Here is a 15,654-nt window from a genome sequence, read left to right as displayed (position 1 = left end):
TGTGTAGTTATGGTAGTTAACCTGTAGACTAATAATATCAACCTGCTCAAGAGTAGGACCCTTGCCATTACCCTCTCCAGATGTCTGTATGAATTACAGTGAAAGATAATTATAATTCTAATGTTATAGCCACTGAGAAAAAAAAAAGAACTGAAGAAATAACAAAGATGGATGTCTAGTTAGAGTCACATTTGGACTTACAAGACCATCAGGTGAAAGCTACAAAAAACAAAAACCCATTAATGCTTTAATACCAATATTCCATCACAAGGTTGAAAATTCCTCCCTCCTCCCACACTCCCTCCTCCTACAATGAACGTTTTGTTATGAGCCTGTCTCACCTGCAGGCAGCTTCTTGTACTCTCTTGTTGCTATCCAGGATACGCTTTAACAATTCTGTCATTAATGGCTTCAGGTACGTGTCTGGGGGCTGGCTGACTACCCAGTGTGCATAGCGGCTAAGAGTCCAGCACGTTATGGAACGCACAAGAGCCTTTTTATCAGAGAGGCACTGAATAAGGTGAGGAATGAGCTCAGGGAGGTATGGAATCATGCCTTGCATGCAACCTAGGAAAAAAAAAACAAAACGAATCTTTCAGACAATGCTGAAATTTGGTTAAAACAAAATTATTTCATATGAATACTAAAAATGATACATGTATCCATGAAAAATATTCAGATCATCTTCATTTTAATAAATATATAGCAATCACCTGTTCCAAAACTATTTAAAAAATAACTGAAATGAGAGCCAACTTCTCTTAAGTATCTTTCAGTAGGGTTAGGATAGCTCATTTTACTTCTGCTACAGAAATGCCTATAAAATGCTTCAATTTCTTACAGTTGTTTACAGATAGGGCAGAACAATAATCCTTTATAAAGGATAATGGCACTCTTGACTTGGGTTTCTTACACTTACCCATAGGACAAAGTTATTTTTCTAGCAACAGGGATGGTTCTGACATCAGAATCTTCTCATTCTGTTTCCTTTATTACCATAAAGGCATTTGCAAAACATCTGGCTAGGGTTATACATAAGCCTATAGTTGTTTAATAATTGATCAGCTCAAAGTAAAAGCTTACCCTAAGATGGCTTTTAGATTCAAATATCCTTTTTAAAGTTAACGTGGACCATGGTCTTATCTACCCCACATCAGCAACACAAGGGAGCAAAGTATGTGAATTTAAGACTGAATAGATTTTGCTTAAGGAGTAACAATTCCTTAAAACAGCCTAGTCGCATTCGCGCCTATTGAGGATTCAGACTTACCTTCAGCAATTGCTCCTAAAACCAAGATGCCTGATTCTTTAACAACCCATTCATGATGAAAAAGTAATTCTTTCAAAAGGGGCAAAATATGTGGCAAAAGCTCATCACGATACACATTTGCAAGAACATCGAGGGCAGCGGCAGAACATTTTCCTAAAGAAATATTTAATTCAAAATTATTATATCAACCTCTATTATCATTTAGTTATATATATCTACGTAGAAATATACAGACAGATGAACTTGTTATATGTACAACACTTTATTTTTACCTCTACAGAGTTTCAAAGAACTGAATTAAATAGGATAGGTAGTCTGTCACAGGAAAAATACTTCTGACAAGAATACATTTTTATCACCAAGAATTAGCAAACTAATTATGAAGATATTTTACTCTATACATGACTGTCATACTAGAATTAATTTGTCTACACAGAAAAATTAAAACAAACACCGTCCCACTCAATGAAACACTTCTAGAATATGATGTTCACTGCTACAATCTTGCAGGCAAAATGTGTACATTATTCCTGCTTAATATTTCTAGTGGCAGGTTATTCAGAATCAAGTATGTAATGATTTAGCTGGAGGTCAGGCAAATAAATTGGAATAAAAATCACTGGCACTGGGGGCTGGCTGACTATCCAGTGTGCATAGTGGCTAAGAGTCCAGCACATTATGGAACGCACAAGAGCCTTGTTATCAAAGAGGTGCTGAATAAAGTGAGGAATGAGCTCAGGGAGGTATGGAATCATGCCTAAAATATGCTGGAAAACATTCTTAACAAAGGAACTATTAACAATGGGACTATATATCAGTTCAAATTTCACATAACATAGTAAGAACAAAAAAAACTGAAAAAACATAATTAAGTATCTAAATTTCTTCCAGCGTGAACTAGCCGTAATAAAATGATTGATCACAAACGATTAGATGAAAAAAACCCTCTTTAAAAAAAGCTGTTATGTTGGCAGAAGTAACCTTACTCATCAACAAGGGTCTCAGTTACCCTGTATGGTAGATCCATCTAAATGAGTATTATATGGACATGAAACAGAATGAAATCTTTTTATGTACTGATACAGAATGAATTGTATGATACATGGAAAAGAATCATCAGAGTACATATAATCTGATTTCACTTTTGGAAGATCAGTCTTCCCTCCAAAAAAGAAGATATATAGGCGTACCTCAGCTACTGCAGGTTTAGTTCTAGAGGACCGCAATACAGCGAGTCAACTGTATTGGTTTCCTAGTGCATGTAAAAGTCATGTCCACACTACACTGTAGTTTCTTAAATATGCAACAACTTCGTGTCTAAAAAAACCCATGTATGTATCTATCTTAATTAAAAAATATTTATTGCTAAAAAGTGCTAACCATTATCTGAGCCTTCTAAAAGTTATATTTTTGCTGGTAGAGAGCCTTGCCTTGATGTTGATGGCTGCTGATTGGTCAGGCTGGTGGTTGCTGAAGGCTAGGAAGGCTGTGGAAATTTCTTAAAATAAACCAACAAGGTTTGTCACATCAATTGACTCGTCTTTTCACGAACGATTTCTCTGTAGCATATAATGATAGCATTTTTACCAAGTAGAATTTCTTTTAAAGCTGGAGTCAATCTTCAAGGCTCGCTACTGCTTTATTGACTAGGTTTACTAATATTCTAAATCCTTTGTTGTAATTTCAACAGTCTTCGCAGCATCTTCACCAGGAGTAGCTTCCATCTCAAGAACCACTTTCTTTGCTTATCCGTAAGAAGCAACTCCTCATCCGTTAAAGTTTTATTACGAGATCGCAGCAATTCAGTCACATCTTCAGGCTCCACTTCTTATTCTAGTTCTCTTGCTATTTCTACCACATCTGCAGTTACCTTCTCCACTGACGTCCTGAAACCCCTTAGAGAAGAATCACTTCTTCCAAACTCCTGTTAAGCGGATATTTTGACCTTCTCTCATGAATCACGAATGTTATTTATTAACGCATCTACAATGGTGAATCCTTTCCAGGTTTTTAATTTACTTTGATTCATCAGAGGAATCACTATCTCTGGCAGCTATGAGCCTTACAAAATTTATTTCTTAAATAGTAAGACTTGAAAGTTGAAATCTTTTTTTCTGAGCAGTAGGTCTCAACAGTAGGCTTAAAATATCCAGTTAACCATGTCATAAACAGATGTGCTGTCATCTCAGTTTTCTTGTCCCACTGATAGAACAAAGGCAGAGTAGATTTTGCATAATTTTTAAGGGCTCTAGGGTTTTCAGTATGGTAGATGAGCACTGGCTTCAACTTAGCCACCAGCTGCACAGCCCCTAACAAGAGTAAGTCTGCTCTCTGAAGCCAGGCATTGACTTCTATTCTTTAGCCATGAAAGTCTCAAATGCCATCTTCTAATAGCATGCTGTTCTATCTACAATGGGAATCTGTTGTTTAGTGTAGCCACATTCATTAATTATCTTAGCTAGATCTTCTGGATAACTTGCTGCAGGCTTCTTCATCAGTATTTGCTGCTTCACCTTGCATTTTTATGTTACGGAGACATGAAGGTTTTTTCCTTAAACCTTGTGAACCAACATTTTCTTCTGCAGCTTCCTTACCTCTCAAGTTTTCAGAATTGGAGAGTTATTAGCACTTTGGTCTGGATTAGGCTTTGGCGTAAGGGAATGTTGTGGCTGGTTTGATATTCTATCCAAACCACAAAAACTTTCTCCTTATCAGCAATAATGCTGTTCTGCTTTTGTATCATTCATGGGTTCACCAGAGTAGCATTTTAAATTTCCTCCAAGAACTTTTCCTTCACAATCACAACCTGGTTAAATGGCATAAAAGGCCCAGCTTTAGGCCTAACTTAGCTTTCAACATGTCTTCCTCACTAAGCTTAATCATTTCTAACTTCTGATTTCAAACAAGAGATGTGTGCCTATTCCTTTCACTTGAACACTTGGAGGCCATTAAAGGGCTATTAATTGGTCTAATTTTAATACTGTTTTGTCTCAGAGAATAGGGAAGCCTGAGGAGAGGGAGAGAGACGGGGAATGGCTGGTGGGTGGAGCAGTCAGAACACACACAGCATTTATCAATTAAGTTCACCATCTTGTATGAGTGTGGTTCATGGAACCCCAAAACAATTATAATAGTAACATCAAAGACCACTGATCACAGGTTATCACCATGACAAATATAATAATGAAAAAGTTTGAAATATTCCAAGAATTACTAAAATGTGACAGAGACACAAACTGAGTAAATGCTATTGAAAAATAGTGCCAACAGACCTGATCGATGCAGGGTTGCTACCAACCTTCACTTTATGAAAAATGCAGTTATCTGTGAAGTGCAGGAAAGTGAAGTACAATAAAATAAGGTATGCTTGTACATGTGTTTTTCTCTATGCGCACAGGAAAACTTCAGGAAGGACAAAGAAGGGTGGGCTGTAAAAAGGAAATATTCCCCCCCCCCCAATTCAAGATACAGATTTACTTTTGCAGTTATCTACATTAAATCTTAATGCATCCTCCCCCCAGTCTTAAAGTAGGGATACACTGGGAGGTAACCTGTGATAGTAGTGAAGATCTCGGGTTCTCTTGTGTAAGATCTGGGTTCAAAACTATGTCCCATCAAAACTAGCTATGCTAACCTTAGGCAAATTCCTCTTCTTGCAGTATCTTTACCTACCTAAGGGGGTTGGAAAGATTAAATGTGATATGCATGCAAAGTTCTTGGCCCAGGGCTGGGCACATTCATCACTCTAAGGAACCATTAGTAACAGGAAATTAAATGGGCAGCAGAGGAATCACCATTATTCCAAATAAGTTACAAAGTTCAGGCTGATGATTCATGCCCTTAACTGCTCCATCAGTTACTAGAAATCCTAACCTTCTAAATTACATGGTGGTTCTTAATTGGGGGTGATTTTGTTTCTCAGGGGACATTTGGCAATTTCTGGAGACACCGCTGATTACTACAACTGTGTATGTGCATGGGAGCACTACTGTCATCTCCTAAGCAGAAGTCAGGGATGCTGCTCAACATCCTATAATGCACAAGACAACCCCACAACCAAGTATCGTGTGGCCCCAAATTTCAACTGTGCCATGAATTACAGCAGTGAAGATTAAAAACCAGCAAGAAGCAAAAACAAAACACAGGTGTCTAGGTTCCTTCCCAGAGTTATTTAATTAGTGTGTGGCCCAGAATCCCAGGCTTAACATATGATGTGGATTTGCAGCTAAGGTTGAAAACTAACAGAGATTTAAAAAGTGTACTTTGTAAGTTTGACTATGACGAACCAATTTATATTATTCTAGAAATTATCCATGATTATTTATATCCATAATCATCTATCCATGATTCTAGAAATATCCAGCCAATTCTCATGCAAATTATCACAAAAATAAGGCTGTTAGGAAAACAGGAAAAGCTGTGGCCAATGTTCTTATTTCATAGTATCAAACAAAACATATAGCCTTTTGAGGAATGACAGGGTGACTTAAGAAGTCTTTTTAAGGAATATAGTGAAGATTAAACATAAGAACAGATGCATCAGGAAAACGCAAAACAAAACCACAATAAGGCATCATGTCACATCCAGAATGGCTATAACAGAAAAAAGATACATAACAAGTATTGGCAAACATGTGGAGAAACTGGAGATCTAAGACACTGCTGGTGGGAAAGTAAATGGTGGAGCCACTTTAGAAAATAGCTGGCCTGGCAGTACCTCAAAAGGTTAAGTAGAAAGTTACCATATGACCCAGAAATTCCACTGGGTTTATACCTAAGAGAACTGAAAACATAAACCCACACATAAAACTTTACATAATGTTCACAGTCTCACTACTCACAACAGCCGAAGGGGAAACAAAATGCCTGTCAACTTATGAATGGATAAATGAGATGTAGTATAACCACACGATAGGTTACTTTTCTGTAATAAAAAGAATGAAGTATTGCTACTTGCTACAAAGTGGATAAACTCTGAAAACATACTAAGTGAAAGAAGCCAGTCACAAAGGACCACATTTTGTATGTATTCCATTTATAGGAAATGTCCAGAATAGTCCACAGAGGCAGAATATAGACTGATAGTTGCTTAGGGCTGGGGGACTAGAAGAAAATGTTTCAAATTTCCTATGGTGATGGTTGCACAACTCTCTGAATACACTAAAAAACCACTAAATTGTATCCTTTTGTATGGTTTATGAATTGTATGATATGGTTTCAATGTATGGCATTTTAGTTATTTCTCAGTGAAAGTGTTATCAAAGCAGGAGACTGTACTTCTCCCTCTCTGACTTACTTAGATTCCAGTCAGAAATTGTATCGTCATCATCGATTTCATCGTCATCGTCATCTTCCTCTTCAATTCCATCTTCATCATGCTGCTGAGCCACTGTCCTTGATCGATGAAAACGTGGCCTTATATCCTGTTCACTGTCAGGAATTGTCTCATCTTCTTCAACATCGCCCTTTTTTTTTTAAAAGGAAAATTATGGTTATATTCATTGTAAACTAGTAATACGTATACAAGTAAAAGACTGAGAATATCCAGAGATGGGGTTATGTATATGATTCTGAAGTACAGTTGACTCTTGAGCAACAATTGGGTTTGAACTGCACTGGTCCACTTGTATGCAGATTTTTTTCTTCTCCCCAGTGAAAAAGTATTATAGTACTACATGATCCATGGTTGGCTGAATCTGCAGATAGGGAACCATGGACATGGAGGGCTAACTGCAAAGTTACATGGGGATTTCTGACTGTGCTGAAGGTTCGTGCCCCTAAAACCTCGTTGTTCAAGGGTTAGCTGTACACCTCTTCATTAAGAACCACTTCTCTGTGCAGAAGAGAGTTCTTTGTTAAGGGGAGAATAGGCTATCACATAACCCATGTTAGAGAGCAGGCACTCTCAGTCGCATTATACTGTCTCCCACCAGTTGGTATAATCTGGACTACTTTAATCAAATTCAGATTGTATTTAAGATGTTTTAAAATAAACTCTAAATAATTCAAATCAGTAAATTCATGCTAATTCTACTAGTGTCACCACCTAGTTCCAACTAAGAATCTATTACCACCCAAATGCATTATATTTGCTTTTATCTTTGAACTCTGTGGCATATTACATAACAAAAAGCCTATTTATATAGGAACTACTCTAAATAAATGTTCTATTAGTCAAATTCAAAGATCTATTAAGTCAATGAAAATAATCTTCCTGTTTCATCAAGAAAGTTTTCTTACCTTTAGTAGGATAATATCTATATCTGAGTACTTCATGCCATTCACTAACACAGGAATCAACCTACAAAGAAATGAATTCATGAAACAAAGATCTAAAGATCTCAACAGAATTATTAAGAAGTCTTAACTTCATGAATACTAATTAATACCAATGAAACAACTACCACTGCTAATACTGCCTTATAGCATATTCTATGTCTGTCCTTCTCCAACGATGAGCACTCCTACTACGTATCTTAGGCCTTTTACATACTCATGCATGGGATCCATCAGATGGAAACTTACTGGGGATAAGAGAGCTTGTCAGTGCTTAGAAATAAAAACGGTAAAAATTTTTTTTTGCAATTTCTCCCCTAAGAATTTATCCCAATTGGTAGGGGGTGGGGGTACAGCTCAGTGGAAGAGCGTATGCTTAGCATGTATGAAGTCCCAGGTTCAATTCTTAGTATCTCTATTAAAAAGAAAATTATCCCAAATATATGAACAAATATTTCCAATTTTTAAAGATTGATGTTCCTTGTTTCAAGAACAAAAACAATGGAAATAATCCAAATGTCTACCATTCAGGGCTTGGTTAAAAATAAATTACAGTGAAGTAAAACACATAAAGCACATTTCCATTTGAGTTAAAAATGAGATTACCCATGTAATTACTTGTATACACAGACTATTTAGAAAGGCTATACAATAAACTGCTATCTTTGGAGAGGTGAATGAGTAGGCTACAAAGGGACAAAATTCATCGTTTTGTTTCTAAATGGTGTGACATTTTTACAATGAGCTTACATTCAGTATCTGCATTCATTTTAATTGTTTAAAATATAAAAAAAAAGTAAATCAAAAGGAGTTTATCCAAAAGAAATAATGCAAAAAGGGAAAAAGAACTCTATGGGCAAGGTTATTATAGCCTAATAAAAAGTCTGGAAACTTACATTTTAATTTCTTAAGAAATTAAGAACTCAAATTTCCAATAAGAAAATAGTTAAATAAATCAGAATACCATATCCAGTCTGAAGTATTTATGAAGTTACCATGTAAACATGGGAATTGCAGGTATACTAAAATGTTTATGATGACTAGTTAAAAAAATATGTATCAAAACATATTAACTAAAGGTTAACATACTAACTTCAGTTCCTCTTGTAGCTATGATAGGTTTCTTAAGCTTTGATTTGCTTGCTTACTGCCCCATCACACACACTTAAATGAGTCTACTGATGATAAACGGTGTAAGAACATTTTGGAAACATGTAACAATGTCTACCGTCCTCTGCTTCCAAATTTTACCTTTAATTATTCTGGGTATTCATGAGTGCCAGATGTGGGCTTATGAATAAGCACCATCCTTATAACCTTGTAAGAAATGAATTATGATCCCTATTTTACAGATGAATAAAATAAGGCTCAGAGAGGTTACATTGTTTCCACAAGGCCATAAATTTTCAGTGAATTTCCTTTCTGTACTCTAGATAAAAAAATCTCTCTCCACATGTCTTTAGTCTTTGTTGAGGCCTTACTTCAAACAGTTACATGGTTATTTAACATCCATTAAATAAATATGTATGAAACCAATTTGGAGTACAGCTCTACTATCAATGAGGTAATTTTGCAAGTTATTAACCAAAGGAATACCAATGATAAAAAGGAAGCAGTAAGATTTAAAAATTGTAAAAAAAAAAAAAAAAGTGGGCCACCCAAACTTTTATGTTCAAAGTCCTTCTACATTCTACAATAGATTAACAGTAGTAATTTAACATTATAGCTAGTGTATCATAACTAGATAAAATTTATAATGTACAGAACCATACTTTGTAAGCTTCAGGCATTTCACAGGAGAACCAAGTCTATTTGGATCATCAAGTATTAAATCATTTTAAATCATTTATGATCTTTGTCAATAATTTCAGGAAAATGATGAAGATGGATGGCAGACTACAAAATACCAAAGAGTTAACATAAAGTGAGGTAACAAAGTAAAGACTGCGAGCCCCCATCTATTCTTTGAATCTTTTTAAGATGAAAGAAACTGCAGCAAGTTAAAAAGTTACAGAGAAAGAGGCAATAGAAAGGGAAAAGTTGAAAGAGAGAATTTATCTGTCTAAGGGAGTGAGATCCCTAAGGATAAGAAAAAAAATCATGCTATCTAAGACCATAAATAGGAAGACTGGTTAGGAAATAAACAATTCACATGAAAATTCACCTGTTAAGTTTTGGGGCAAAATGAAGGGTCATCTGTTTTCCCTACAAAGCAGAATTGCTCAAAATGCATGAAGAGAACTTCAGAAGAGTGATAAAGATCTGAAACAGCTGTCCTGGTGAAGGGAAGAGAATAGCTATCTAGAACAGGAAAAATTAGCAGACAGTATCAAGAGTCCACTTGACATTGAACACCGTGGACTTCTAAAGCTATCAATCCTTTTGGCAGTGTAACTTTTCCCATCAGTATTTAAGAGACAGCAAAGACAGTTCAATTAATCCAGAGCGGGGGTAGAGGGTGGGGTTATGGTAGGTGAAGTCAGTACTGTTGGATCCGGATGTCAGCGCCAGACCGACAAGAGTAAAAAGTTGTGCGGGGAATAAGGAACTGATAAAGCTGTAAGAAAACAAAGTAGGAAAGTGAGACATGGGAGTTAACTGTGACTGTGGCAATATGGCATGTGTTTGATGAATTCCAATCATACAAAGCAGACCAGTATTTTTGAACAGGTCTAATTGTTAAGAAGCTTTTTCCTGAAGCCTCATGTACCCATGAAGGAAGAGAAGAGAATTTTAATGCAACATCAAGAAAAGGCAATGATGTTCACACCAACAATGAATGTTTACTGAGTACTTAAACACATGCTGGGTATTGCGTTAGTTGTTTTACATGAATTAATCCATAAATTTAAGTCCCAGGAGATATTAATGTACAAGAATAAAGGTGGGAAAAAGCCAAAATAATTCTGGGGGAAAAAATGAAGACCTGCTCTACCAGCTAACAAAATATATTAAATGTTCAATAATCAAAAGAATACAGTACTGGTAAAAAAAAAAAAAAAGAAAAAAAAACTTATGGCCCAGAAACAGATAAAAGAATTTAATCCTGTCCTTTGTTACATGAATGCTTTTTATGTGAATTCATTTTAATGAGAGATCTCATCACATTAACAATTTTGATTCTTCAGCAAACATTTTTTTTGCTCATACAAAACAAGAATCTGGTTGACAGAGCTAGGAAAAGCAAGTTCTTTTATCGTGTTTTTAATCTTAGGATCAGACTGATAGTGATATTTTCCCATCTACACAATGCATCATTTCAACTAAAAATAAAAGCAGTCTTGTTTTATCGAGATCACCTAGCTATAACTGCTCTGATCATCTACTAATATTATAGCTTAGGCTTTCATTAATAAAATATCTTCAGTTTTTATAAGAATTGATGTCTGTTTATATGACTTTTAGAATTATATGGTCCTATACTAAGAAACAAGCATATCATAAAAGTGGCACCACAAATTAGAGAGAAAAGAACTAATACATGGATTTCCTAATGAGGGAAATCCATCTAGCCCATCACCTTCCATTTAACTACCAAATAAATTCTAGATTGACTGGAATATAATATAGGTGGAAATGCTTTCTTGGAGGGGAAAAACTGGAAAAGAAAAAAGAACTAAATCTGACTACATGAAAATAAGAATATCCAAGTAACCTAATATCTGAAAAAAAATACAACTCCACTAATACTATAACATATTAAAACAAATGGTTTTGTTGTTTGCTCATCCAGATGGCTAAGATTAGAGAAATTACAATTAATTTGGATGGCAAAAGTTGTGACAGGATGGGACACTGCAGGCAGGGTGTATACTGGCTTATAACTTTGTTAAAGAAAAATGTGGAATATTTAGATGAACCTTTAAAATGCTTAGACCTTTGGCCTTAGTAAAAATCACTTCTAGGAATTCTACTTGAAAGAAACCACTACTTATGGACAAAGAAAGATGCTCACTCCAGGATTATATATGAGTTTTAAAAAAGGAGGGCAAACAACTAAATATTTAACAACAGAACAGTTACATATATACATACATATACTATGTGCACTGTGATGGAAAAGTACTCAAAGTTTAAAGACTAATGTGACATGGAGGAAAGCACACAACACACAATAGCTGCGAAGAGCAAGCCACAAAATAGTATAACCAAAATGTTAACACTAACCATAGCGAGATACCATGTACGCACTACCAAATAATTCTTCTCCAAACACCCTGAATATATGACCATTGGCATATGGTACTAATCAGAAAAAAAAATTAAAAGACAACACATCAAAAATACTAGCGATAATTACTCAGGGTGGTAGAAATCCAGGAGATTTTAAGTTTTCTACATTTGAATTTTCTTCTATGAGCTGTATTACTTTATTTTTAAAAGAAAGTGAGCATTACTTTTAAAAGTAACTGATTTTAATAAATCAAATCATTATGTTGTACATCTAAAACTAATACAATGTTCTACATCAGTTTGTTTACCTCAATAAAACTGGAAAAAGTATATTAAAAAAGTAACTGATTTAACAGCATCCACGGGGTTAAAAACAGGCTTAACAACAGGTTAACCAAAAATCTCACAGCATCACAACTGGTGGGAAATCCTTTTAGAGGGGAAAAAAATATCCATGAGATTCCATAGTCAGACTACAAGGATTATTATAAAAAAATTGTGCCATCGATTACCCAAAATTAATTATAATTTACAAAAGTCACGCTCAAGTAATTAAAAAAAAAAGTGCTTTAAAAAAAAAAATCTCTCAACTTATACCATCAGTAAAATTAAGTCTGACTTCTTTAGAACTTCACTACCTGGTAGCCGAAGATGCAACCTAAAAATATAAAAATGAGGAATCACTGCTAAATTTATTAACAAGGTAGCATTCATAAGAAGGAACACTTACTTGGGAAGATGTCTTACGAGTACATCTTTGCATATTGGTTGCTCAGCCAAAGTGAGCCAAAATTCGCAGGCTTCTAAGGCCACGTTTTCATCTTGATCTTGGGTCCTCTGCAACATGTACTGTAAACGAAGGAAGGTTAGTATTAATCAGTTTAAATTATACAATTAAAATAAATCTAACCCAATTTCAGCAAGTTAATGGTCCTTTGCTATGGCCTTGCACTCACTTTACAATGGGTCTCAGCCTAGGCTTTGGAATTTAAAAAAAGCTGCCTACTCAATTTACAATGCAGTCAATTTAAGAACCACTTCTTTAGAACACTAACTACTGTAAAGTGTCCAATTGATGTTTATCTGCTTCTGTATTAAAGGTCTATTTTGTTTCATAAACCACTGAGATTTTTAAAGGGTATTAATACTCAAACATTAAGTCTTAGAAACATAAAAAAAACTCCATGAAATCTTTCATAAAATGGACAATCTTTTTATAACATAACTCAAGTTGTCTCTTTTAATTACAATCAACCCTTGAACTACATGGAAGTTGGGATGCCAATCCTCCAAGCAGTCAAAAATTCACATATAACTTACAGTCAACTTTCTTGGATCCTACAGTACTGTAGTACATATTTAGTGTAAGAAATCTGTACGTAAGTAGACCCTTGTAGTACAAATCCGTGTTGTTTAAAGGTCAATTGTAGATAATTTCATATAAAGACATATATATATTACACAATTAAAAAAATTTTCTTTTAATTTGGAAAGAAATAGTGACATTTCTTTGTCAACCTGAATTTGTAGTTGCCAACAAAATAGGTTTATCATGTTCTTTGAACATACCAAGACAAATTCACTCTTGGCTGAAAAAACATCTGATTCCCAAATCTATCCCTCTTTAAAAAACCTTACATACAAAACCAAAATAACCATAATCAAAGGCACTGATTTCTCAATATACCTGGGACCGAAACTGGGGTGAACTGATGAATTCTTCAAACCTATTCTACTCACATACATCCTCTGTTTGAAAGAAACATCCCAAATGACAAAATATGGCAACACAACAGTTGTGACAGGCCAACCCCTATAACATTCCACATCATGTCCTATTACTATGCTGAATACTGCTCAAGAAAGAATTGTAGTCTTATAAATTAGGCTCTCCGTGGCAAATGATAAAATGTCTCTCTTTTCTGGTTAACTCTAAACTCTCACTAAACTTTCAACCAATCTCCTCTGATTCTTCTAAACACTTCAGGGAGAACAGGCTCATTAGAGAAAATGCCATTTATTCTCTTCTTAAGTTGCTACATATCCTTACGTCTACAACTCTTTCCTAATGCTTTAGAAAAGGAGTTGCTGCACATCACAGGTACCATCCTTAGATCCTAGACGCCATCCTTTAAGTACAACTATATTCAGTAATATGAAAATTAGGTGGTATAGTTTGACTGTAGCAACGAATACTGCCCAACAAATTACTTTGTCCTAGTAATAATTATATCTTATTGTGTATTCCTTCCTTTGATTATGGCTGAACTGTGATCAAAGTAATTAGAATTTCCTAGTAAAATTATTTTAACCATACAGGGGCTGAAAAAGAGCCTTTAAAAATCTAAATGGTTGGCTAGAACTCACTATAATGGTTACGTATTTTCTACTCAGAAATCTCAGTTACCATAAATCAAAAGATGATCAGATCAATTTACCAGTAATGGGTAGAAAACAAACTCACAACTGCCACAGTTTTGTAGCCTAATCCATATCTAATAAATGCAAATAATCTAAATATTTCCTAGTTACACAGGTTAAAAGCTATCTACTCTTTTAAATAACTTTCCCCCTCTATAACATCTTAAATCTCAAGAAAGAAAAGTCACCATAAAGGTAATTTATGACTTTTAGATAATCATAACTTTTTTATAGTCCCCCCACAAATGTGAAAAATGTGTTAAATAAATTGGAAAACTGGTTTCACATTATACACATTGTGCCCAAGATTTTTCTTGTTGTTGGGGGAGGGGGAGGTAGGGGGTGGGGACGAGAAAGCCTTTAAATTGCCTGTATTACCTCAACTATATTGTGCATGTGAGGAAGCAGGCGATCCATTCGAACTTCAAGCAGCATCACAAGTGCCCGGCACACATTTTTCCGGACCTCTGGTTCTTCATCACCAGCCAATGCAAAGAGATTCTATTGCACAAGAAACATTTTTTCCTAGTTAAGTATTCCAATATATTAGAAAGGTTTACACATAATAACCAGTAATCTCCAAGTTGGTAACATTTAAAGAAACTGTAAGGAAATATACTACAAATAAATACTGATGAATTAATTGGCCTGTAACATCAGGTTATAAAATAAGACAAACACATGATAATAACTGCCAAAAATTATGATTTTGGTAAATCATCTAAAGCCATTCTTTTTTTTTTTTAAAGAAAAAAATGGAAAATTTTATTCAAGCCAAATTGAGGATTATAAACCCAGGAATAGCATCTCTGAAAGCTCTGAGAACTGTTCCACCCATTAAAAGTCAAGGCACAGTTACATGAGTTTTTTGAGATGGAGAGCTGTACATTAAATGACATATTATTGATAGGCATACACAATCCAGATCTAAGCGTCATAATGGCTCCTTACAAATCAAGAAGGAAAGCCATTCTTTCTGATAGAGTATGAGTGGTTGCGTTTTCAGGTAATTTTTAGTTTGTGAGACTAAAACCATGTCATTAGAACATAGGGGCATTCATCCAGCTCACCCAGAAAAGTAGGGATAATCATTAAAATACAACTTGATTTACCCTTCAAAATTACAGTCTGTCAAGAGATTATTCCTACCAACTCTGATTCTTAACAGGTGTAAATTCTGTAAAAGCAATGGCAATTGAGAAATATATACTGAGTTTCTAACAACATAACCCTAAACTGTTGCTGTTCATTGAGTCAACCACCGAAAAAATACAAGTAGCAACTGATTTATGCCACTCTTAGCAAGTTTCTCTACAAGAAAAAAAGTCTGAATGAACAATACACTATTTTATTTATTTAACCATCACAAGTCCAAGATGTTGTTATTCAATTTTACAGATAAAGAAATGGAAGTTCAGACATTATATAACTTGCTAACCAGTGGGGGAATCTGAATTTGGTTTTTCCAAATCACTATTATTTCACTATACCAACAAGCTCCACTAGAAGAACAA

General features: G+C 35.0%; 1 protein-coding gene across 3 annotated transcripts in view; it reads right to left on the bottom strand.

Annotated features, from left to right (window-relative positions):
* The window catches only part of TNPO1 (transportin 1), an 85,468-nt gene that overhangs the window by 22,550 nt on the left and 47,264 nt on the right, over positions 1 to 15,654 (bottom strand). For all 3 annotated transcript variants that reach the window (XM_074359579.1, XM_010949304.3, XM_010949305.3), the window contains exons 8-13: positions 14,519 to 14,641; positions 12,450 to 12,568; positions 7,511 to 7,571; positions 6,567 to 6,735; positions 1,271 to 1,423; positions 342 to 567 (exon numbers count right to left, since the gene is read on the bottom strand). In XM_074359579.1, coding sequence (XP_074215680.1) covers positions 342 to 567; positions 1,271 to 1,423; positions 6,567 to 6,735; positions 7,511 to 7,571; positions 12,450 to 12,568; positions 14,519 to 14,641 — 851 coding nt within the window. The remainder of the gene's footprint in view (positions 1 to 341; positions 568 to 1,270; positions 1,424 to 6,566; positions 6,736 to 7,510; positions 7,572 to 12,449; positions 12,569 to 14,518; positions 14,642 to 15,654) is intronic.

The sequence above is a fragment of the Camelus bactrianus genome, chromosome 3 (assembly GCF_048773025.1).
Source record: "Camelus bactrianus isolate YW-2024 breed Bactrian camel chromosome 3, ASM4877302v1, whole genome shotgun sequence".
Taxonomy (NCBI): domain Eukaryota; kingdom Metazoa; phylum Chordata; class Mammalia; order Artiodactyla; family Camelidae; genus Camelus; species Camelus bactrianus.
This window is presented reverse-complemented; position numbering and strand designations above follow the sequence as displayed.